The following is a 23,994-nucleotide window of genomic DNA, read 5'->3' on the forward strand; positions in this document are numbered from 1 at the left end:
ATACCATAATAACTTTAATTGTTCTTCGTGTTAATCATCAAGTTTGTTAAAGGTAAAAGATGGGTAAACCAGCTATAGGTTCAATAGAGTCAGCTTTTTTTGTTAAGTATGATGTTGATGTTTTCTTTTACTTCCAAAAAGGGGTAAATTATAATAGTTGTTCTTAAATATTTTCAGGACTGTCAACATCACACAAAACTAATTACGTTGTGTTTTTGTCTTGCCTTTTCAGGTGAAAACAATGTACATAGTAGCAGTACTTCTGGTGATGGTTTCAACTTGCCTAACATCTATCCAACTAACAACAATTTACTTGAAGGTGACGGTGAGTTAGATAGTACTAACCCTTTTCCATCTATTTTTTCAGACTCAGACAGTGATCACGGGGATACCGATCGCGGCAGTGATGATGAAGATATCACAGCGTGTTGGGAGGAAGCCTGGGCCTTCATGGGTAAATTATCACCCATTGAAGGCCTGAGAACATGGGATATTGTTAAAAACGTGCCGCGAACGACGCTCAATTTACTTTTGGCGGTCTTGCGGAATTTGTATCATTTCTGCTTCTTCTTTTTCAACAACCGATGTCGGTCAAGGCCTGCCTGTACCCACTTGTGGGCTTGGCTTTCAGTGACTAATTGATTCCCCCCATAGCAGGATAGTCTGTCCTACGTATGGCGCGCGGTCTATTTGGGGATTGAACCCATGACGGGCATGTTGTTAAGTATCATTTAGACGTTCCAAAAGATGCGCGGACATTCCTCAAAACTCCCATCGAGGTCGGTTTGGAAGTACAAACGATCTCGGGCGGTGAATTTTGGTACCAGGGGATTGAGACGGTCCTTCGCAACTATTTTAGGTAAGTGCTTATAGCAATAAATTATAATTTTTTATGTATTGGGTTGCATAGTGTTCCTAATTTAGTTTTTTCCTTTCTTACAGAAATACCATTCCCGAACACGACACTTTAAAAATACAAATGTCGATCGACGGGCTTCCCCTATTTAAAAGTTCCACTAAGCAATTGTGGAAAATTCTAATATGGGTGGAAAGTTTGCTTGAGGCTCCGGTAATGCTTGTCGGGCTTTTTTGCGGACAAATTAAACCTTGGCTGGTGGAAGAGTTCTTAGGCCCACTAGTGGAGTACTTTAATAGACTCCAAGAAACAGGCTTGCGGTTTGGCGACAAAGTGGTACGCTTATTACCAAGCGCATTTGTCGCCGATTCTCCAGCGCGGGCATTTGCTAAAGGTATGCAAAGCACTATTGTTATGAAAATTTAGAATGTTTTTTTATTTTATGTTTTCTTTCTTTCCAGGTACAGGTTACTTTAATGCAGCGCATGGGTGCTTAAAGTGTACTTGTGAAGGAGTACACCTCAACTCGGAGCAGAAAATGATTTTTGAATCCGAGGACGCCTAACTGCGTACGGACGTCGGCTTTAAACGACGAATAGACAAAGACCACCACAAATCATGGCGATCACCATTAGAAAAGCTTAAAAATTTTAATATGATCGACGGTGTTCCATACGAAGGTTGCCATCAGTTTGAGCCGTGAATATTTTTTTGATAAAGACACGGCTTCCTTCGGAAGTGAATCGCCCTATGCGATCCTTCCGATATCGCCATTTTTGGAAGGCCACCGAATTTCGGTCCTTCCTTCTTCATATTAGTATTGCGGTCTTGAAGGATTTTATGTCTTTTGATGCATTCAATCACTTCTTGTGCTACGTTTGCAGTGTGACGATTTTTAATTCAACGGCACACAAGCATCTTTGGCCTCTTGCGGAAAAGTTCTTATATAACTTTGTAAAGAACTTTCCGCAGTATTATGGTCGAGCCCATATGACCAGCAACGTCCACAATCTCCTGCACGTGTCAGGAGACGTTAACATGTTTGGAGCGGTTTCTGAATATTCTGCATATCGGTATGAGAATTATCTTCAAATTGTGCGCCGATATGTGAGATCGGGCACGCATGTAGTAAAACAGGTAGCCGGCCGTATACAAGAAATTGCATCAGTGCAAGTGGCTACCAATCATGTTACTCAAACATACCCCCGGTTGAAGGGCAATGGTGCCGGTATACACGTAACCGCCGATTTTGTCCTACTGCCAAACTTTAAGGATCAATGGTTTTTAACCACCGAAAATGGCATTATAAAATTATTAGAAGCGAAGAGGATTTCTTCGCTGTTGTACATCGTAATTGGAATCCAGTATGAAACCTGGACGGAACAGTTAAGTGCGTCAGTAGACGGTGACCAGTTATTGTCTACCGACCCACACATCTATAAGATAGATGAAAATGGTTCGGTGGAAATTCAGGTCGGTGGAAATACCACATTATGCGATCAAGTGCAAATTTGTTGCACTTCGCCTACCCTCTACTTCCTTTAAACATCCTGATCTGAAACTATAGGACTAGCTATCAATATGACTCGCGAGCTTAATGATATACCTTGCACCAAGGCGCTCTATTGCTCACTTATCCGGTCGTTGATGGAATATGCAAATATCGTATGGTGGCCAACTGCAGCGCGTCCGTTAGCTCGATTGGAATCAATCCAGCGCAAAATTTCACGATTTGCACTTCGCTCATGGAACCAAAGGCTCGATTACCGGACTAGGTGTTTACTACTCGGGCTACCCACCCTAAGTGAGCGAATACGAAAAGCCAGGTTGTCGTTCATCACGGGACTTCTCGACGGCCGTATTGACTCTCCGTCACTACTGGCTGCCATCAACCTGTAGGTTCCGGCCAGCCCGCTCCGGACTCGGGCAATGTTGGCCCTCGACGACCGTAGAACGCAATTTGGCTCCTCTGACCCGTTCCTACTTATGTGCCGTGCTTTCAACGCAGTCAGCGACGCTTTTGAGCCGAGGATTTTGCCAACTGAGTTAAATGATCGTGTTTCTGTGTTAAATTTGGTTCCATAGTGCACATTTTTATGTTCTATGTTATTGTAATCCATTGTAAAGAACTCATTGTAAAACATTGCTAAAATGGTTCGAGAGGGCATTATTGTCCATCGATGGACAAATGAACATAAACAAAACATAAACATCTTCCAGTGTAATCTCCTTAACTCCCCTTCTCCATACTTTTCTAAAAAATAACTTTATTAACTAACATATTTCATGCAACCCGTCACTAACTGTCCCTTTTTCTGATTAACATTTTTATTAATTTATTGTTGGTTATATTTTAAGTTTTATTCCTTTTTTAAGTTATATGATCGCATGATTTTTTATGGGGAGACAATGACCATTGTTGGTACATAGCTTTATGTTTGCCATGCGGGGCCCCATGCACTGTAATGCCCGCGTTTCCGCAAGTCTTGTACTAGTGAGGCGTTGAGATCTCTAATTAAGAGCTACTGTGTCCTCGTGATCATGGAAGCAAGATTTTTATAGTAGGATATGGGTGATGGTTGTTTTAATTCTTTAATTGTTTAATTTTTTTTGTCTATTTGGATTCTACCCATTTCGACTAACAAACTAATACACTAACATGCTCTGCAAAGGGATGGGATCCGAAGCCCCTTTGAGGAATAATAGAGGCTCTCCCATTCAACTCCTATTCCGACATGGCCTTGTCGTGCAGAGTGTTAACATGTGCCAGCCAAGCTACGATACACGGACTAGTTGGCAACTACTCGGGCGGATGGTGGCACATGGCAAATCGGAAAGGGGATTGTAAAGGAAAGTAATTGGGATGTTTCAATGCCTGGCGGGATAAAATAAATTAACACAGGGATTCATTTACATTTTACAAGATGCAAGAGACAATTTATATATAGGAAAGGGAATTATGATTAAGCAGTTTAAATATGCTCATGGGATTTATTAAAGTTCCAGGAAACTTTTTTAACATGAAGTTTAACGACAGTAGAGGAAGGATGGATCGATAACGAGTACTGTAAGTTAATGTTTATAATTAAAGTCAAAGGACTTGCGTAGAACAAATTGATGTGACGAACAAATTGAAGTTATAAATATTACTTAATTTTTAACGTTTAAGAAATCAAACGGCAAATGTTTGTGTTTAATTTAGATTATTTTTTATTCTACTTTTTTAGGTAACCAGGCATCAACTTTACCGCGAAGACTGACTTTACTCTGACGGGGAAAATTTATAGTTCCTTCTCTCATGCCCGGTGGGCACCCGGATGCTTTTACCGTGGATTAAGGATATCTACCAGGTGAGTACATCTTGTGTTTCAATTGACTGATATTTAACCCGGTTTGTCACCTTTCTCCCAGTATACTATTTGCATCAAATCGAACGGTGGTTCGTGCTGTGAATGCGGGTCACTTTGTGAATATGGTATACAACGGCATCGAGTACGGAGATATACAGCTGATATGCGAAGCGTGCCACCTGTTGCTGATCGATATCACTTTATATTGCTGCGCGTATCGGCCAACGATTACAAGGAGAACCTGAACTACGGTGGTATTGCGCTGATGTGACACGGTGGTTGCATCATTTGCAGCATGTTTCTCAGCAACAATCGGATGGTGTTTGTGCATATCTTAACATCCATCTTATCAAGCGTATTCCATTCCAATCACCTGCAGCTGTGAAACGGCTGCCATTGACTTGCTATTAGGAAGGAAAAACAAAAAATGGATCATTGCTTCATGATACAGAAGCATTTGTCTGAAAACATGTTGGTAGTGCATTGCATGATAAAAAGCTAACTCAGTATTCTGTTCATCGCTCTTATTGCAAGCTATGCATAAGTGACTGCGCTCGATTTTAAATTTGCCATGCCAAAAGAGGATAATCTCCATGTGCAGCAGGAGGATCACGACGAATAACCTTGCCTGCTTGTGCTTAATCTTTAAGGAGATGCATGAACCTAAACCGCTGAAACATACACTACTTCAGGCAAGTACACTTTAGGGACCTCTATTCCAAACACGCTCTAATGCTAGTATGTTCATTATATTTTCAGCCTACAGATAAAGATTGTCGGGCCACTTTAAGCCACACGTCCCCATTAGACCAAAGTAATCAACTGACAAATTGCGTTGTTAGATTGGAAGCAATTCAGGATACTTATGCAGAAGCTAATACGAAAGCAAGTAGTGTTCTGTTTGGTTATAGTTGTACATACTTACACTGCTAATGAGGGTAGTAAGAATGAATGTCATTATGCGTAACTTAAAGAAACTGTTTTGAACTATATGGAGATATGATGCATCCTAACTAAGCATAGTAAATAACAAATGAATTCGATTTTTTAGGGTTCGTCACTTCAAACACTTGCTATAGCCATTAATACTTAAGGAGGGTTAACATATTGTGAAATATATTCACGAAAAGGGGCTGGCTGTGATATTTGGAGGAAATTTGAATAGGAAAGTGTACACCTTTATCGCTGGTCGGTTTGCAACTGTATATTCGTTTGTCCTTTTTTGTATATAATATTTCATGCAGTTCATAATTCGTGTAGATCGAGCAGTTTCTAACGTCGAGTAGTTTATAACCTAATCTTAGTTTCCTAACGCTTTGTTTTATGTACAATTCAAATTTAAGTTCGAAAATAATTATCCAAATTCCAACATTCCCGGCCACCAAAGAAGAACTTCTTTAAATTTCATGCAAAATATAAATCCAAAAATGAGTTCAAAAAAGAATTCAAAAACAGTTCGACTCTTGAACCTGACGCTTATCTCCTATCATACTGCTCGTGTGTGTAGATGTGTGAATGTGTGTTGCGTGTATCTTGTTCTGCCATGAGTGCGAAATGTAAACAATGTCGCGTGGCTTGCAGCTGCGCGTTACTCAGTGCCAGTGGTTTCCTTCTGCTCTAAGTTGCTAATTACGTCCGGATTAGGCAAAACTGCCAGACGATTAGCTGCGCGGACGATTTGCTTCCCTGAAGCAGTGCGCAGTGTAACGACGCGAACAACATCGTCCTTTCCAGGGTGTACTGCAACGATGCGCCCCATCGGCCACGAGGTAGGATGTACATTGTCTTCCTTAATAATCACCAGTGTATTTTCTTTCAGAACCGCTGATTTCCCGTTGCAATATTTGGCTCGAGCTTGTAACTGCTGCAGGTACTCCGGATACCATCGAGCCCAAATGGTTTGCAGATGTTTTTGTACCAACTGGTATTCTCTCAAATAGTTGCTCGGGGTCTCGGTGTAATCGATGATTGGTACCGCTTGCAGATTGCCACCGACGAGGAAGTGTCCCGGTGTCAATGGTTCCAAGTCCGACGGCTCATCGGATAGAGGTGTAATTGGTCGCGAATTCAAACATTGCTCTACCTGGGCAAGTAGGGTAAGCATGCTCTCCTGTGTGATGCTTGTTGTTCCTATTGTTCTGACTATATGCTTTTTAGCTGCCTTCACCGCCGCCTCCCATAAACCTCCAAAATGTGGTGCTCTTGGTGGGATAAACTTCCACTTCATATGATTCATCGCGCACCAATCAAATATAGCAGCTCGATCGTGTTCGTCGCTCTTTAGCATCTTGTAGACGCGATTCAGCTCATGTGCCGCTCCCTTAAAGGTGGTTGCATTGTCGGAATGCAGTTCACTGATTTGACCACGACGTGCAATCAAACGACGAAGTGCATTGATGTTAAATCGCCAACCAGTTCGATATGTACCGCTCTTGTTGAAAAACATACAAATATGGCGATGTATGCTTTAATCGGACTTCTGTTGCGTATGGTTTGTTTTATATAGATTGGTCCGCAATAGTCTACTCCGCATACTGAGAATGGTCTTGTTGGTGTGACTCGTGATGTTGGCAAATCGGCGATACTTTGCTTAATAAGTGTGGGTTTGGCCTTAAAACATGCGTGGCAACTGTGGTACACAGACTTGCATAAATTGCGACCGCCAATTATCCAAAAGCTTTGGCGTAGTGTTGTTAAAAGCAGTTGTGGTGCAGCATGCAGCTTACTCAAGTGTATCGAAACAGCTAGTAGTGCGGACAGTGGATGTTTCGATGATAATATTACCGGGTGTTTTTCTGATTCCGACAGATGTGCCTTACTGAGCCGGCCACCAATGCGCAGAATACCTTGCGTATCTATGAAAGGGGAAATCCATTTCAGTTTGGAGTTCTTCGGAATCTCTTTGCCCTTCTGCAGGTGTTGTATCTCCTCGGAAAAGGTGTCTTGTTGTGAAAGATAACACAACTTGAGTTCTGCCGCCTTGAGTTCGTCTACAGTGAGCGGTGGGATATCCTTAGCATGGACCTTGTTTCCTACGCGGCGCTTTGCGTTTTGTATAAAGCGCAAACAATGTGCAACAACTCTTTGCAGTTTGTGGTAGATCGAAAATCGTGAGAACAAACTGTTTCGAAATTCGCAGATTAATGCTGTGCTTGCAACCCGTGACGATAACCTTTCTTCTTCTGCGTTCTCATCTTCGCCTGGTGATGGTGTGTTCTGTGGCCATTCTTCCGTGTTGCGTGCTAACCAATGTGGCCCGTGCCACCAGCGCTCACACACTAGCAACTTTTCCGGCGTTAAACCTCGCGAAATGTCGTCTGCTGGATTGTCCGAGCCTGGAACATGCTTCCAGCATTGTATTCCAGCCGTGTGCTGAATTTTTGCAACCCTGTTTGCAACGAAGGGCTTCCATCGATTTGGTGCTGAATTCAGCCAGTGAAGGACAGTCATGGAATCGGTCCAACAGATGGTGGTAGCAGAAATTTTCAGTGATTGCTGGACCTTCTCGTAAAGAAGTGTGGCTAGTCGTGCTGCACATAATTCCAATCGAGCTATGGAATGTGAATTGGATAACGCAACGACCTTTGACTTGGCTGTTAGCAGCTGCACGGTGACTCCTTCCATGCTTTCAGCCCGAATGTAGCAACAAGCACCATATGCTAGTTGTGATGCGTCAGCAAAGATATGAATTTGCAGACTTGTTGCCGTGCATTGCGATATGTACCGTGGGACTGTCAAATTGCGTAGTGAAGATAATGTAGAGTGAAATTTCGACCATTCATGCTGTAAGTGCGATGGTAGCTCGCTGTCCCAGTCATATGCCTTTCCATGAATCTTGAGAGCCCATAGTTGCTGCATGAACATCTTTGCGATGATGATCGTTGGGCCCAGTAGCCCGAGGGGATCAAATATCTTGGCGATATATGACAAAATTAACCTTTTCGTCATGCTGGGTGTTGTAGGTGGTATCTCAATACGAAACCGTAGTGTATCAGTTGCCGGTTCCCAAACGATGCCTAGTGTGGATACTTGTTTCGAGCTCTTCCACTCGTGCGAGAGTTGTACCGCCACATCTTCTGAAGGAACGTTCTTCAATGCTTCGGAGCGGTTCGATGCCCATTTCTTCAGCGTGAAGCCAGCTGAATTTAGCATGTCTGAGATTTGCCTTTGTATAACGATTGCTTCGGACAAATCATCGGTACCCGTTAGCAAATCATCTACGTAAAAATCGTTCATGACCGCGTTCATTGCCAAAGGATACTCTTCCTTGTGGTCAAGAGCAATCTGTTTTAGGGTCCTGGTTGCTAAAAATGGAGCAGAGGCTGTGCCGTACGTAACCGTCTGTAGCTCAAATGTCGATATAGGATCTGCAGGATGTTCTCTGTACCGGATGCGCAGATAGTTACGGTCATGAGGGCTATGTAAAATTTGCCGATACATCTTCTCTACGTCTGCAGTGAGAGCAATGGCACGAGAACGAAACCGAAGGATAATCGATAAAAGATCTTCTTGAACGACTGGTCCCACGAAGAGTTTGTCGTTCAATGAGTAACCACTCGAAGTCTTACAGGATGCATCGAACACGACACGCACCTTCGTGGTTGTGCTTGATTCCTTAATGACAGCGTGATGTGGGAGGTAGTAATGCTCTACCGAATCGTTTGCAGGACTGGTAAGCCGCTTCATATGCCCCAAATGCTCATATTCTTTCATAAATTTAACATACTCTTCTTTCATTTTAGCATTGGTGTTCAACCGCCGTTCGATACAACGCAGTCTGCGATCGGCTATTTCCTTCGACTCTCCTAAAACGATATTAGGGTTGGAGTTAAATGGCAAACTAACGACATACCTTCCACTTGAGTTGCGAACAGTTGTTGCTGCGAAATGCTTCTCGCAAGCATTCTCCTCAACCGATAGCACAGGATCCTCGGCTATGGTTTCACTCTCCCAGAACCGCTGCATGGTCTCCTCCAGTGGGGTGTCGTATGCAGATAGATGGCACAGCCGCGGACCGACTGACGAATGATGAGTGTTGCCGGTGACAACCCAACCAAAGTGGGTTTCGACCAGCCACGGTTTGCCTCTACCGATAGAGCACTTGCGACCGGTGTGGAGCTCCCAGAACGTATCGCCTCCGATGACGATGTCGATTTGCCCCGGACTGTTAAAGGTGCTGTCCGCCAATGCCACGTCCGGCATTTTCCATGAAGAGACGTCCGTTGGTGATGTAGGGATGTTTGCGGATGGCGTGTCCAGAACCAAGAAAGTCATCTCCGTTGCGAAGGGTTGTGTCTTGGACTGAACGGTAGCGACGATGGAACCCTTGATCTGCTGTACTGCATTGCCGATGCCCGATACAGCGACGTTGACCCTTTTGCGACTCGTCAGCAGTTTCCGTGCGAACTCCTCAGCGATGAAATTCGACATGGATCCCGAATCCAACAACGCCCTTGCTTCATGGGTGTTCCCGTAGTCATCCTTGATCTGGATGTTTGCCGTCGCCAGAAACACATTGTCTTCATTCGACTGAGCTGACAATGTTACCGTTGCGGGTGGAGCATAGGGTGGTGAATGATGTAGAAGTGTGTGATGACGCTCACGACACGTGCGACACGAATAATCCGACTTGCACGCTCTAACCTGATGATTGCTGCTCAAACAGTTCCAGCACAGCCGCTTCGATGCGACGACGTCCCGTCGCTGTTGGACCTCCTTGGCGATGAACACTGGACAGTTGCGCAGTGTGTGGTCTTCGGAACACTCCAATGGACACTTTGGCTGTTGGGTGTGCGCAGTCGATGCAGCAGGAGCCGAGCGAGATGTAGCTGCATTCGCGATGAATCTCCGTTGCCCTGGTTGACGAATGAGACCGGCCACCTTGATACCACTAGCTGCTTGATCCTTCACGAAGTTGTTGGTCGATTTCAAGATTTGGATACGATCTTGCACGAAGTCGATCACATCCTTATATTTGTCCGTCGTGAAGTGCACGGAATGTTTCTCCCAAGCCAACAATGTCTCTCGATCCAACTTCATCAGCAGCATGTTTGAGAGGGGTGTGTCCCACGAGTCAACCGGTTCGTTCAGCTTTTTCAACCCGTTGACGAAGCGGGTGAATTCATCCACCAGGTGCGTGAGCTTGTCAACGCACACCAATTGCACTCCCGGAAGGTAGTGCAATTTGCGATAGTATTCGCGAATCAAAAGACGAGAATTGTCGTACCGTTTAAGAAGCGCCGCCCAGGTAACCGAATAGTTGTCCGCCGTTAAAGGTGTATGCTCGAAGGGTACCGCCGCGTCCCCCTTCAACGATGACAGTAAGTATTGTAGCTTCGCGATAGATGGAAGCTCGGCTGAAGCGTCGATCATTGCGATGAAGCGATCTCGGAAAGAAAGCCATTTTGTGTGATCTCCGTCAAATGTTGGAAGTTCGATTTTGGGCAAACGTAAATTTGGCGCGTGGGGTCGACCGAATGCAAGCGTTGAGGAAGCCAAGCCCGTTGTATCGTTGAGCGAACCTTCTTCCTTTGGCTGTCTTTCCCGTAGAAATGATTTTAGCTTGCGACAGCGTTCTTCAATGTCGATCCGTTCCATTATGTTGGCTTCGACCGCTTCGTCTTTATCTTCAAGCTCTTCCAGTTTCGAAACTGCGGTGAAAAACTCTTCCTTATGTTTCGCCAGATCTTCTAACACCTCCGGAATCTGCTTGGCGTCATCACTCGAATATTTCGCCTGGAACCGTTCCAGCGATTTTATGTTCTCCAGGGCGATCCTCTTTTTCAGTTGCACTGCTTTAATTTTCTTATCCATTGCACAAAGAAAATACTGCGATATCACACGGAAATAACGAACAAAGCGATGGCGCGAAATTCAAAATGATGGCGTGTAACCGACCGTTGCCCTTGATGCGGGGCGATATGCGATGGCGGGAATTGTCACGGACTGACTTGCACACTTGACGACGAATACCGAATTCCACTCTTGATGCAGAATGAAACTTATTTCTTCTCCGTATATCACGATCCGGTTCGAAGGACCAAAAATGTGAAATATATTCACGAAAAGGGGCTGGCTGTGATATTTGGAGGAAATTTGAATAGGAAAGTGTACACCTTTATCGCTGGTCGGTTTGCAACTGTATATTCGTTTGTCCTTTTTTGTATATAATATTTCATGCAGTTCATAATTCGTGTAGATCGAGCAGTTTCTAACGTCGAGTAGTTTATAACCTAATCTTAGTTTCCTAACGCTTTGTTTTATGTACAATTCAAATTTAAGTTCGAAAATAATTATCCAAATTCCAACACATATTTTAACGAAAGTAGCTATTAATTCTAGTTTTGAAATTGATTGGATAGTAAGTAATCATTCCTACCCATATTTTATTTTAATCGTGAAACATAACGACGCAACTAAATTGATTATGTACTGGTCATGGTGGTCACAAAATTATTATAAATCAAAAATTAAAAAAAAATTGAGTTGAAAGTAACTGCAAAAGAGTAAAAATAATAGCTGTATTATATACGGTTGAAAAGCAACTTTTATTTGAATTAGTTCATATTCAGAAGTTTAGTTCATGTCTACAAAAAGTTTTTTAAACGCCTAATCTATACATGTTGGAAACTGTTGTAAGGTTTCCAACGGACTGTCAGCTGAGGCGATGTTTGTGTGTGCGCAAGCAGTTAAAAAGGCATAAAAACCGCGGAAACGATAAATTGCGATAAAACACCCAAGAGCGAAGATAACAGAGAATAAAGAAAAAACATTATTTTTTTGTTGCACCCTCAGTGCTTACCTAACAAATTCACTTTGTTCTCTTTTTTTGGTTAGAGCATTCCTCTATAGTTCCGTACTGCACCTATTGTACGGAATAATTTTAGTAAATGCTTATGTTTTCTAAACTCTATTTTTCGACCATTTTGGCCTCTTCCGCTCCAACAGCACTCCATAAGCACTCACTCTCTCCGCTTGGTGACGCACAGACGTGGTTTTTGATCGCTCCTGCTTATTCCAGTGTTTTAACGCGGCTTGATTAATCGCCCTGTGGCTGGAAAATTTTTATCGCTTGTGACTTTTGCACACATTTGCTTTGCGATATCACTCGTTGTGTGCCTGCTTTCCAGTGTAACAGTGTTATCATAATGACTATCTGTGCAATTTGCTCTACGGCAATTAATCCAAATGGTGATCCATTACACTTGTCGTGTTCGGGGGTGTGTGGCCGTTTGTTCCATGCTCACTGTGCCGGTGTCTCTAAATCCACGTTAAGTGAATTGTTGGCAGATTGTGGTCTGTGCTGGCTATGCAAACAATGTGATGCCTTGCGTAAATCGAAAAAGCCTGTATTGTTTCCGGAGATTGAGGCCGCCTTGGTCAATTCAATGGATGGCATTTTCTCGTCTCTAGGAAACGCCATTAACTCGATAAGAGCGGATCTGCTTCACCGTCTAAAGCAGGATCTATTTAGTGAGAGTGCCTCGTTTGATTCTGCATATGGTAAGAGAGACGCATGGTGCCCTCTCCGAACATCACTACCCCTCGATCTACCATCTCGTCACCTCCCTCCGGCTCCCTGGCCGGCAGTGCTTCCTGCGCCTGCAATGCAACAAGGAACGGGATCGGGGAGTACATATGATCCAGTATTTGTGGCTCCAAGGCCACAGTCATTGGCGTGGATTTTTATGTCGCGCTTCGACACATCTGTAACGGATAAGCATGTCATTACCATGGTTACAAATCGACTTGCACTTGCTCCATCGGACGTTGTGGTGCGTCGTCTCGTAAAACTTGGCGCCAACGTCGAAACGATGTCATTCGTATCGTTTAAGGTCGGTGTACCTTCCAGCAAGCGCGAAGAAGCTCTCTCTCCGGCTACTTGGCCTCCATCTCTCGTGTTCCGTGAGTTCATCGATTACCAAAATTGTCATCTCCCTGTAGTGTCAGTGAACGACACGCTTACAGATGAGTCGGCCAAAAATATCGATAGTGCAAGCAACACTAATACCGTTAAATCTATCGTCGCCCGATTGGATCCCACCGGTCACCAGCACTCAGAGATCCGCTGAGATTGAAGCTGGCCCAACAGTCAAAAGCCGAAGATTTTATATTGACCTTTCACTTTTTCTATCTGTCTCTCGCTCTAATTTGAGCGATTTTCCCCTGATGAGTGTCCCCGAGCCTCCTCGTGTGGTTGTTGTTGTTGGAAGTTGAAACCGAAACCCCTTCGTGCGCTGCCAAAATCAGCGAAGAACGAAATCGAGTGGCTCAAGCGAAAAAACGAAAAAAAATGACGAACGAGTGTGCTGTGACAATAACACACACACACGCACAAGGCGACACCCGAAATCTGGTGCGATACCGGCTTTCAGTGGAGCAAGTACACACATGCACACATTTGGCCACACCAGCGCTCTGTTCTAGTGTAGGCAGTTTTCTGCAGTCCACGGTGATACTACACACAGCCACGCACTTGGTGATACACGCTGTGTGGTGCGGTGCGGTTGACGTTCAGAATTCAGTGGTGCAAATACACACATGCAACTCTTGGCGACACACGCTCTGCTGTGCGGTGAGAGTTGTGTTCTGTGTCCAGTGGTGCAAATATACACACACACGCTCTTGGCCACACACGCAGTACGGCGCGTTTGGCTTGGCAGAAGCGCATACACACATTCACGCAGTAGGCTTTACTTTCAGTCCAGTGAGGTTGGTGCTTGTGTGGTGTTTCAGCGCTTGGTAGTCAGCGGATAAACCGACAGCGTGAAAAATGGAGATTTATCTGATTTAAGGTAAGTTAAAGTGATTAAAATTATCAACCAACATCCTCCCTTCTAATTAATATAATTTTTCTTCCATTTCATGTGTGTTTCACGACGAACGGAGACAACAAAACCTGTGGCTGTGTCGTAGTGTTGGCGTATTTGGCCCGTACAGTGTAGCTTAAGGAACTAGGCGCAACAGTGAGGAAGAGCAGAAAGTGTTGTGACGATTTTGTGATTTTATTCACTGTGCGAGTGTGAAAGGGTGTTTTAAAATAATGTGCGTTAATGTGAAATTATGTTCAGTGTTCGTAGTGCATGTGTTTTTGATTTTTGTAAAACTTGTTAGATAAATGATATTAATTTCAATAAATAAATTTGTTGTGATATAATTCTCTGCACTGTATCATTTCGGAAAGAAATCCTGGCAAAAAAGGGGGAGGGGGCTATTTTAACGAAGGGTCGTGCCGAACCCCGTTCGGGTTTTGCTTCGGCTTCGGGTTTGCTTCGGCTTCGGGACCCGACGGATCGGTTGAATAATTTCGCCAACTCAGCTTCAAAGCCAGCTTCAATCTCAGCGGATCTTTGAGTGCTGGTGACCGGTGGGCAGCGTCCACGGGCCTGCCCACGCCCGAATGCAGAGCCGATGGCATACGATTCTATCTTCACCATTAACATCCCAACAGTCAAAAGCCGAAGATTTTATATTGACTTTTCACATTTTCTATCTGTCTCTCGCTCTAATTTGAGCGATTTTCCCCTGATGAGTGTCCCCGAGCCTCCTCGTGTGGTTGTTGTTGTTGGAAGTTGAAACCGAAACCCCTTCGTGCGCTGCCAAAATCAGCGAAGAACGAAATCGAGTGGCTCAAGCGAAAAAACGAAAAAAAATGACGAACGAGTGTGCTGTGACAATAACACACACACGCACAAGGCGACACCCGAAATCTGGTGCGATACCCAACCAGCAAAACCGAAGCTATTGGAAAACTTTCCTGTGTGCCAAAGCGAGAGAGCATGTCTTCTTTCTCTAGATTTTGGACGGCACAACGCCGATCGTGTGGCCTATGAACGAAAAACGGGAGTAGGGGAAACCGATATCCTTCGAGTGACACACACGCATGCATCTGCATGCGTATTCCGCTGAACCGAAACTACACATCTCTCTCGATCTCCCATGATTTTTCTGCTATCGCGCTCATCCGGGTGTTAGGCATCCTCAGTCTGTCCAGAACTTTCACTGTGGAAGGATGTGTTGGAGTGATGTGTGATTACTTGTGCCCCGTACTTTGCTCGTTTACGTTTTGTGCCGTGTTCCTTCTTCTTCAATTATGGAATGATTTATCCTTGTAAATTTCTAAGGTAAGTTTCTTGTGTGTGCTTGAATGTGTACATTAAACTAACGCTTGTCGTCTAAAAAGTTACAGGTGCACGCGCATGTTAATCGACGGTTGCCAACATCCCGCAAAACGATCGACGGAAGGAAAACGGTGTCCGGTTTTAAAATATCAAGGTAAGCGTTTCTATAATCCTATTTGCAAAATATTGTTTAATTTGTTATAAAAAAACATGGATTAATTGTTGGTTAATTTTCATCAACAGATTTCATCACAGCTCTTTCGTAGAAGAGCGCACTTCAAGGACGCCTAGGATACGGCTAAACATGCGCAGCACCAGTCCGTGGCGTCATTTCCAGACAGGCGCCGGCTGAACACGCGCAGCACCAGTCGAGGATATCCTAGCGCAGAGGGTAGAAGGAAGAACGAGAGGAAGGGTAATAGAAAGCAACCGCAGCATTTGGAAGGGGTGAAGCATCCTGCCGTATACAGAGTGTGAGTGTGCCAAAACGCATGTGGAAAGAGTAACACCAATAAATAGCATGCGAAAGTGTGCATAAAGCAAAAAGAAAAAGCGTCACTGCTACAACCAGCAATCCGAAAATATAAGGGGAGGGATAAATACAAATGTATGCGTAAGCAGGACCAGCAATCCAAGCATTTGAATGTGTGCGTCGGTTTGTGCCGTGCTGAAAGTTTTTACTTTAGCTGCTGCTAGTGTAAAAACTTAAGGAAAGCTTAAAGTAAAAATTTTTAACACGGGGCGCCTTCGGAAATTGTTGGCTGGGTACCGGCTTTCAGTGGAGCAAGTACACACATGCACACATTTGGCCACACCACGGTGATACAACACACAGCCATGCACTTAGCGATACACGCTGTGTGGTGCGGTGCGGCGGACGTTCAGAATTCAGTGGTGCAAATACACACATGCATACACTTGGCGACACACGCTCTGCTTTGCGGTGAGATTTGTGTTCTGTGTCCAGTGGTGCAAATATACACACACACGCACTTGGCTACACACGCAGTACGGCGCGGTTGGCTTGGCAGAAGCGCATACACACATTCACGCAGTAGACTTTACTTTCAGTCCAGTGAGGTTGGTGCTCGTGTGGTGTTTCAGCGCTTGGCGGATAAACCCCGTAAAAAATGGAATTTTGTTTAATTTGAGGTAAGTAAAAGTGATTAAAATTATCAACCTACATCCCCCCTTCTTATTAATATCATTTTTCTTCCATTTAATGTGTGTTTCACGGCGAACGGAGACAACAAAAACCTGTGGCTGCGTCGTAGTGTTGGAGCAGTGGCCCGTACAGTGCAGCGAGAAAAACCAGGAGCAACAGCGATGAGGAGCAGAAAGTGCTGTGCTGAATTTGTTTTTTTTTTTCACTGTGCGAGTGTAAAAAGTGTTTTTTTTTAAATTATGTGCGTTGATTTAGAATTAAATGCAGTGATAATTGTGCAAGTGTTGTGTTTTTTTGTATTCTATGTTGGTTCGATTTTCAATAAATCGAATTACGATAGTATAATGGTGTGCACTGTATCATTTCGGAAAGAAATCCTGGCAAAAAAGGGGGAGGGGGCTATTTTAACGAAGGGTCGTGCCGAACCCCGTTCGGGTTTTGCTTCGGCTTCGGGTTTGCTTCGGCTTCGGGACCCGACGGATCACTTGAATAATTTCGCCAACTCAAGTTCTTTTTCAAGCGCGTATTCAAGCGATCTCTGAGTGCTGGTGCCCGGTGGGATGAGAGGGACAGAGCTTATACCCCGAACGTACCCGAAAGGTATGTATGCTTCACTCATCAGGATCTAAAGGCAAGGACAAGGCAAAAGAGACAAAGAAAAATTTCCTCACGGCTACACATGTCCTTTTGATGCGTTGTCTATGCGTCTCGCTCGGTATCACAGCGGCATACGGCAGGTAAGCAGTACAAATGCTGCTACCTGATACGTACACATGTTTCTCGAACACAACTATTCAGTTCGGCTCGGTAAACTTCACGAGGACGTCGGAACAAAAGGGCGCAGACTTTTTCATGATTTTGTATGACTTCGGCTGTTTTGGACCTCGCGTGTAGGCGCAGACTCTGAGTACACCACGCTTGGCCAGCATGCCTTCTCAGAGTGCTTCTCTGCCTTCGGCTCTCTCTCATCCACTGAGTGACACCTGTTCCGAGCCAACTTCCGTGCTTCCTGCTCTTCAATCAACCTCGTCGATTCCGTCATCGTCTTCATCGGTGTTCATTCCTGCGAAAACGACTGGATCCTCTCGTAAACCTTCGGATCGGTCGCCTCCAGATAACCTGCCTGCCCCTGTTAAGCGTACCCGTGGTGATCATGCCAGACAACCGTCGTTGTCAAATGAACCAAATGAATAGCTAAGTATTTACTATCAGAACACTCGTGGGTTACGACCAAAATGTACTGATTTGAGGCTAGCGGCCGATGCTGCTGATTTTAATGTGATTGTTTTCACTGAAACTTGGGCTGATGATTCTTTACCCAATAGTATGCTCTTTAGTAGTGATAAATTTATCGTTTACCGTTGTGATCGTAACATAAATAATAGTTCTCGTACTCGCGGTGGCGGTATTCTCATTGCTGTTTCGACCAGTTTAGCATCAGCGCCTATTTCTGTAAATGCCGCGCCGCTTGAGTGTGTGTGGGTTGTGATTAAAAATGAGTGCTTTAATATATATATAGGTGTTATCTATGTCCCACCCTACTTAGCAGCTGATATGCGTACGTTTGAAAAACTTTTAGAATGCGTTCACGATGTCAAAGCCCGCTTGCGTAACAAGGATCAACTTATTCTTCTTGGTGATTTTAATCAATCTTCTCTGCAGTGGATAAATTCTGTTAATTTAACGACACCTTTCCAGCACTATACACCTCATAATGCGTTGCTATGTCATGCACTTTTTGTCGATTTATTCAACGTTATGGAATTTTGTCAACTAAATAATATTCCAAACCATAATGGTCGTGTGCTTGACCTTATTCTATTGTTTTCTCTTAACTTCACGCCGTGTTCCGTTTATGAGGCAGATCTTCCTCTTGTAAAAATTAATGACCACCATCCTCCGTTTGTTTTTGAAATTGAATATCTATCCACTGCCAACTTACCTGTTTCTGTGCAAAGTGTTAATCTTAGTCCTATTTATAATTATAAGAAGGCTGACTATGCTAGGCTGCGTGTAATTTTGTCCTCTATTGATTGGTCATTTTTGTTTGAATGTACGTCCATCAATGAGGCTGTAACACAGTTCAATGCTATCCTTATCACTTCCTTAAACTCCTGTTCTCCTCTCTTCAGACCACCTCCTTCCCCTCCATGGTCCGACCGCCATCTGCGCTCTCTGCTTAGGGATCGAAATCGGGCTACACGTGCTTACAGGACTTGGCGTTCACCGTACACGCGTAGGTTATTTAAATATGCAGCATTCGCTTACAGATCATTTAACAGATATCGCCATAAATTATATGTTTTGCGTCTTCAATCTCGTTTCCGTTCAAACCATCTAGCGTTTTGGAATTACATTAACTCTATGAGAAACAATAACGGCCTCCCTACTAGTATGTCACTTGGTGATGTGCTTGCTACGTGCCCGAATGACATTCGTTCGCTTTTTGCTGATCATTTCTCGAGTGTCTATGGAAATGGTTTAAATAACTCTGCAAGCTTTGAGACCAGTCTTTCATTCACCCCTCTCAATTTCCTGAATGTTGAATTTGTTTCTGTAAGCACTGCTTCTGTTTTACGTGCGTTCAGTAACCTAAACCGGTAACGGTAAACCATCCTCAGTGCCGGGTCCCGATGGTATTCCTGCTGCTTTACTCTTTCATTGTCGTGAAGCACTAGCCCTTCCTGTTTCTTTCCTTTTTAATCTTTCTTTGTCTACGGCTAGTTTTCCGAATATTTGGAAACAAGCATGGATAAGGCCAGTTTTTAAAAAGGGTGATCGTGGTTGCATCTCTAATTATCGTGGCATATCTATTTTATCGGCGTTCAGCAAAGTCTTTGAATCTTTTATTCGTTTACCTCTAATGGAAATGGTGAAATCGTGGATCATTCCAAATCAACATGGCTTTATGGCTGGCCGCTCCACCACTACTAATCTTATGGAATTTGTTTCCTCAGTACTCTTAAATCTGGACTCTGGCATGCAGGTTGATGCTGTGTATACCGATTTCAAAGCTGCGTTTGATAAAATCCCCCATTCTCTGCTCATTGCTAAATTCAAGAAACTTGGCTTCTCTCCTTTCTTTCTTGAATGGCTACAATCATTTCTATCGAATCGTTTTTGTTGTGTTAAATTGAATGACGGTTTTTCTTATGTTCGTCGGGTGTACCCCAGGGTAGTGTCTTGAGTCCTTTACTTTTTATTTTATTTGTCAATGATGTGTGCTCTGTTCTTCCATCCGATTCCTTCCTTATGTTTGCAGATGATTTAAAAATATTTTGTCCTATCACTGACTCTAATTCATGTGTCTCTCTTCAATGTCTGTTAGACTCTTTCTCCTTTTGGTGTTCTGCTAACTTTCTCTCCCTGTGTATCGATAAATGTGCTTGTATATCTTTCTCTCGGAGCTCAAATGTGTTGTCTCATAATTATTCACTAAACTCTGTTGTATTAAATCGTGTTAATGTCATTCGTGATCTTGGGGTTCACCTTGATGCAAAGCTGTCATTCAACCATCATATTGAGCGTACCATTAACCATGCCAATAGTGTACTAGGAATGATTTGTGCTATGGCAAATGATGTGCGTGACCCTATATGCCTCAAAGCCCTTTTCTGTAGCTTAGTCCGCCCTATTTTAGAATATGCTAGCATTGTGTGGTGCCCAGTCAGCTCGGTATGGATTGAAAGGGTTGAAAGTGTTCAACGCAGATTCACCCGTATTGCCATTAGGCGTCTTTTAGGGCAATCGGGTGCTTCTCTTCCCCCTTATGAAGTCCGATGCCGTATGCTTGGATTGATGACACTGCATGATCGTCGCTCTGCTTCTCAAGCTTTGCTTATCAGTGGTTTGCTTCGGAACGAGATTGATTGTCCTTCACTTCTTAACAGAATACCGCTGTACGCGCCTGCTCGCTTTCTTCGACGCCGCGATTTCCTTCAAATCCCGTCGAGAAGAACGCTGTATGGCACCAATGATCCGTTTTTTCGATCCCTGCATCGCTTCAACAGTGCCTCTGGTATGTTTGATTTTCATATTCCCCCTCAATCCCTTCGCCCTCTCTTCCTTCAGTTCTTTGACTCCCTTTTTGTTTCCCCATCCTAATTCTTTCATTTTACGTGTGTTGGCTGTGCTACAAATTGCTTGCTGTCTAGTATATGTTTGTCTAGTTAGTTTTAAGTATTTGTTTGCTATCATTAATTTTAAGTTTTAGTCAGTAAGTTTCCCTATATTTAGCCCTCTGAGGCAGATATTTGTATCGTAATAAATAAATAAATGAAATAAATAAGAAAAACCCTGTTGAACATAAGATACAATGCATCATGCATTCTTCTTTTCCCTTGTACAGCTGTAATCTGTTTACTAAGCCATTCCTTCATTTGAACAAATTGTTCCTCCAAATTAAGGCTTTTATCGAACTCTTCCAGGGCTGATTCTGATGCAATAAATGCAAACACAAATTCAGTTTCCTGTTCAACCGGAACACTATGGTCATCATTAGAATTCGGAGAAGGTTGTGTTAAAAGCTGTTGTTGCTGCACAATTAACTCGTCCAATTTTAGATGGACGTCAGAAATCATATTGGTGTGCGTATGTAGCTGTCTGTTATTTTGCACAGCAATGCTTTCAGCAACACTTCCATTACCGGCGTTAGATTTTTCCATCAATACCTACAATGACGATGAAGGAAGTATCAATTTTGTGGTTTGTTTTGTTGACAACTATAATGATGCTCTAAAAATATACTTACAGATTAGCAGCACTAGCAAACAGTAAAAGAAAATAACTTTACTCGAATACACGAAGTCGGTATCACAAGACGCCTACAATAATGAAAATGTTAGTAAAAGGAGTGATATGTTGAAATTTATCAAAAATAATTATTGGTTTTATACTTACAGATTATTAGCAGAGCTCGACTACACCTTCCTCCAGACAGGTTTAGCGTTTAAAATCGAAAAAAAATGGGAAGCTTCGACGTACACACTACACGGGCATAACACGCGGTTTTTATACAATAAAAAGTAAACAAAACAGTGGTGTTTGATTTTTTTCATTTTGACAGCGGGTGTGGTGATGGCTTGAGCGATTTGGAACAGTCATTCTCCGGACGGGATTCGATCCGATCCGTGACGTCACTGAGTGCTGGTTCATTTTATGCTTATTCTCTGAGTTCTGGTTATACCAAGCAGCAGAAAATAAGCAGAGAATTCCCGACAGACAAAGAGAACGAAATTTTCAGGCGAGGGGTAAGTGTGTGTTTCTACACGCGGTGGGGGTCCGGCCCGAAGTCGGATCCAAAGTCCGTTGTTTTGGGCTGAGAAAAAAAAATGGCGGATGGAGCGCTACCACGGAGAGAATGCGCTCTCTTGGTTGCCTTTAAAATACACGAGACGTTCTCGCTGTAAAGAACGCTCGCTCGCGCTGTTTCATCGTATTTTCCTCATACCCCTTCCTTCCCGTTTCTTTCGGCTTGCGCTGCGCTGAACTGGTACCCCCTCCCACTTGATTCTAGCGAATTGCGCTGCGCTGGACTGACACCCCCTCCCGCTCGTTTCTTTCGTAGCGCGCTGTACGCTTTGCTTCACACGGACTTGGTGCACCCGAATCAAAACAAAAACTTAAACACATCAAACTCGGTTTATATTTTATGACTTTTATTGCAAATAAAAGCACATTTAAATAAAATACATAGCTTCACACAATCTTGCTTCAAACCACACACATTCATTATATACAAAAAATCGTCGTATTTCAAATAGACGTCTAACTGCGTGGATCCCGTTGTTGATGTTCAATACAGCAAAATTACAATGAAATAAAGCAGCGCAAATCACACATTTAAGTTAAATGGTGAAAGAAAAGCGCAGCTTCATTTCAATGTGCACAAAACTTCAACACTTAGCGAAACTTCGATCGCCCGGGACTCAGGCTAACACGCGCGCGGCCTTTCACGGCGAACGCTTGAGCTGAACTGACGATTTCGTGTGGTGGCAAGAAAGGGAGCGCACAGAGGAACACTCGCTGCACTAGTGCGAGCGAGACACCGACACCAGCAAGCCGCTGCGAGAAAACCAAACTGAGCGCGCTGGCTGAAAGTGAACGCACACATTCACACATGTGTGATTGTGTGAGTGCGAAAACTGTGTAGAAAGCAAAACACGCTCTCGCTGACGCGTAATTCCGCGTATTTCCATCCGTCTCCCCCTGCTTCTACATGCCCCTCGCCTGAAAGACGCACACTTTTACATTCTCATTGCTAGTAGGGTAACGATCGCTATCGTTAGAAGATCACTACCACACCACTTCTTTTTTGAACACAAATGTCTTATGAGAGTCCACCAGATTAATGACTTTAAACACTCACTTCATAGAAACTTCCACTATCTGCACACACAAAACAGGCCACAACCTTGGGCCTTATCACTTTATGTAGCACTTTGAGAAAAGCGAACAACGTAAAGTGCCTTAGGATTGTTCTTAAAAATGTTAAATTTTTACTTTAACGTCTCGTTGTGAAAACAACGAACGACGTAAAGGGATGTCTAAGTTTGTTTTTTCCCACACGCACTACACTACATCACAAAACCCCTGAAACACCAAACACGAACAACACTTTCCAGCACTGCACTGTTTGGGCACAGGTAATTCTGCACTGCACTGACCACGGGGGTATAAAATACGAGTCAGTCGAGGAGCGCTTGATAGAACACGTCCGCACTCTTCAGCTGCTACGAGAAGATTTAACAGGAGGTTGCAGCCAGGGACCGAGCATCGTGGAGAATTGTTGTGGATCGGGCCTTGTCATATGCTGTATCGTAAGCAGGCCAACTCGTAAAAGAGGGAAGGGGAGAGAGGGAGAGAGAAAGAGAGAGAGAAAAAAAAGAGAGAGAGCGAGAGAGAAAAAATAGAGAGCGAGAGAGAGAGAGATTGAAAAAGAGAAAAAAAAGAGAGAGACGAAGTGCGAGAGAGATAGAGAGAAAGAGAGAGAAAGAGAGAGAGAGGAAGAGAGAGATGACATATACTATGCAAATAAAATAAAAATTAAGCCTATGCAGTTATTTTTAAATTAAGACTCCTCTAATCAATTTCTAAATAGAGATTAAGATAGTTAGATTTGAATTTAAATTGAAAAATGCGTACGAGGGCAATATTTTGAAGAAAGTTTGAAAAAATTAATAAGTAAAGGACTAATGGCTTACCGATGAATGATCATTTCATTCTTTGCGTCATTTGCACTTTGTGTCATTTGCAACAACTATCATTTGCAGCGTCTTACCTGAGTTACCTGAGGACTTGTTACAGATTAATTTTGTGATAGTCCAATTGCATGTCTAATATTGAATTGAAAAAAGTTTTTTGCGTTACTCTGATTATTTTATTGCCCAAATTTTCATCAAGTTTAATTTTCCATGTGTTATGTATCTTGTATTGTTCTCATTATCATTACTACTAAATACATTAATTTTATGAGTTTAATGTGTTGGAATATTAAAAAAATTT

At 43.4% G+C, this 23,994-nt stretch overlaps 2 protein-coding genes and 1 pseudogene across 2 annotated transcripts in view; 1 reads left to right on the forward strand and 2 right to left on the reverse strand.

The window, feature by feature from the left end:
• LOC1275196 (glutamate receptor ionotropic, NMDA 2B) overlaps positions 1-23,994 on the reverse strand; it is a 133,986-nt gene that overhangs the window by 6,126 nt on the left and 103,866 nt on the right. The window lies entirely within an intron of this gene.
• LOC133391036 (uncharacterized) lies at positions 60-1,308 on the forward strand (annotated as a pseudogene).
• Positions 5,396-23,691, reverse strand: LOC133391791 (uncharacterized). The gene has a single exon (XM_061648098.1). The coding sequence runs from the start codon at positions 11,017-11,019 to the stop codon at positions 6,583-6,585; it is 4,437 nt and encodes a 1,478-aa protein (XP_061504082.1). The 5' UTR covers positions 11,020-23,691; the 3' UTR covers positions 5,396-6,582.

Source organism: Anopheles gambiae, chromosome X (genome assembly GCF_943734735.2).
Source record: "Anopheles gambiae chromosome X, idAnoGambNW_F1_1, whole genome shotgun sequence".
In the NCBI taxonomy this organism is placed as follows: domain Eukaryota; kingdom Metazoa; phylum Arthropoda; class Insecta; order Diptera; family Culicidae; genus Anopheles; species Anopheles gambiae.

Coding starts and splice junctions, on each gene's coding strand:
- LOC133391791 (XM_061648098.1), bottom strand. CDS start 11,019: ATGGATAAGAAAATTAAAGCAGTGCAACTGAAAAAGAGGATCGCCCTG.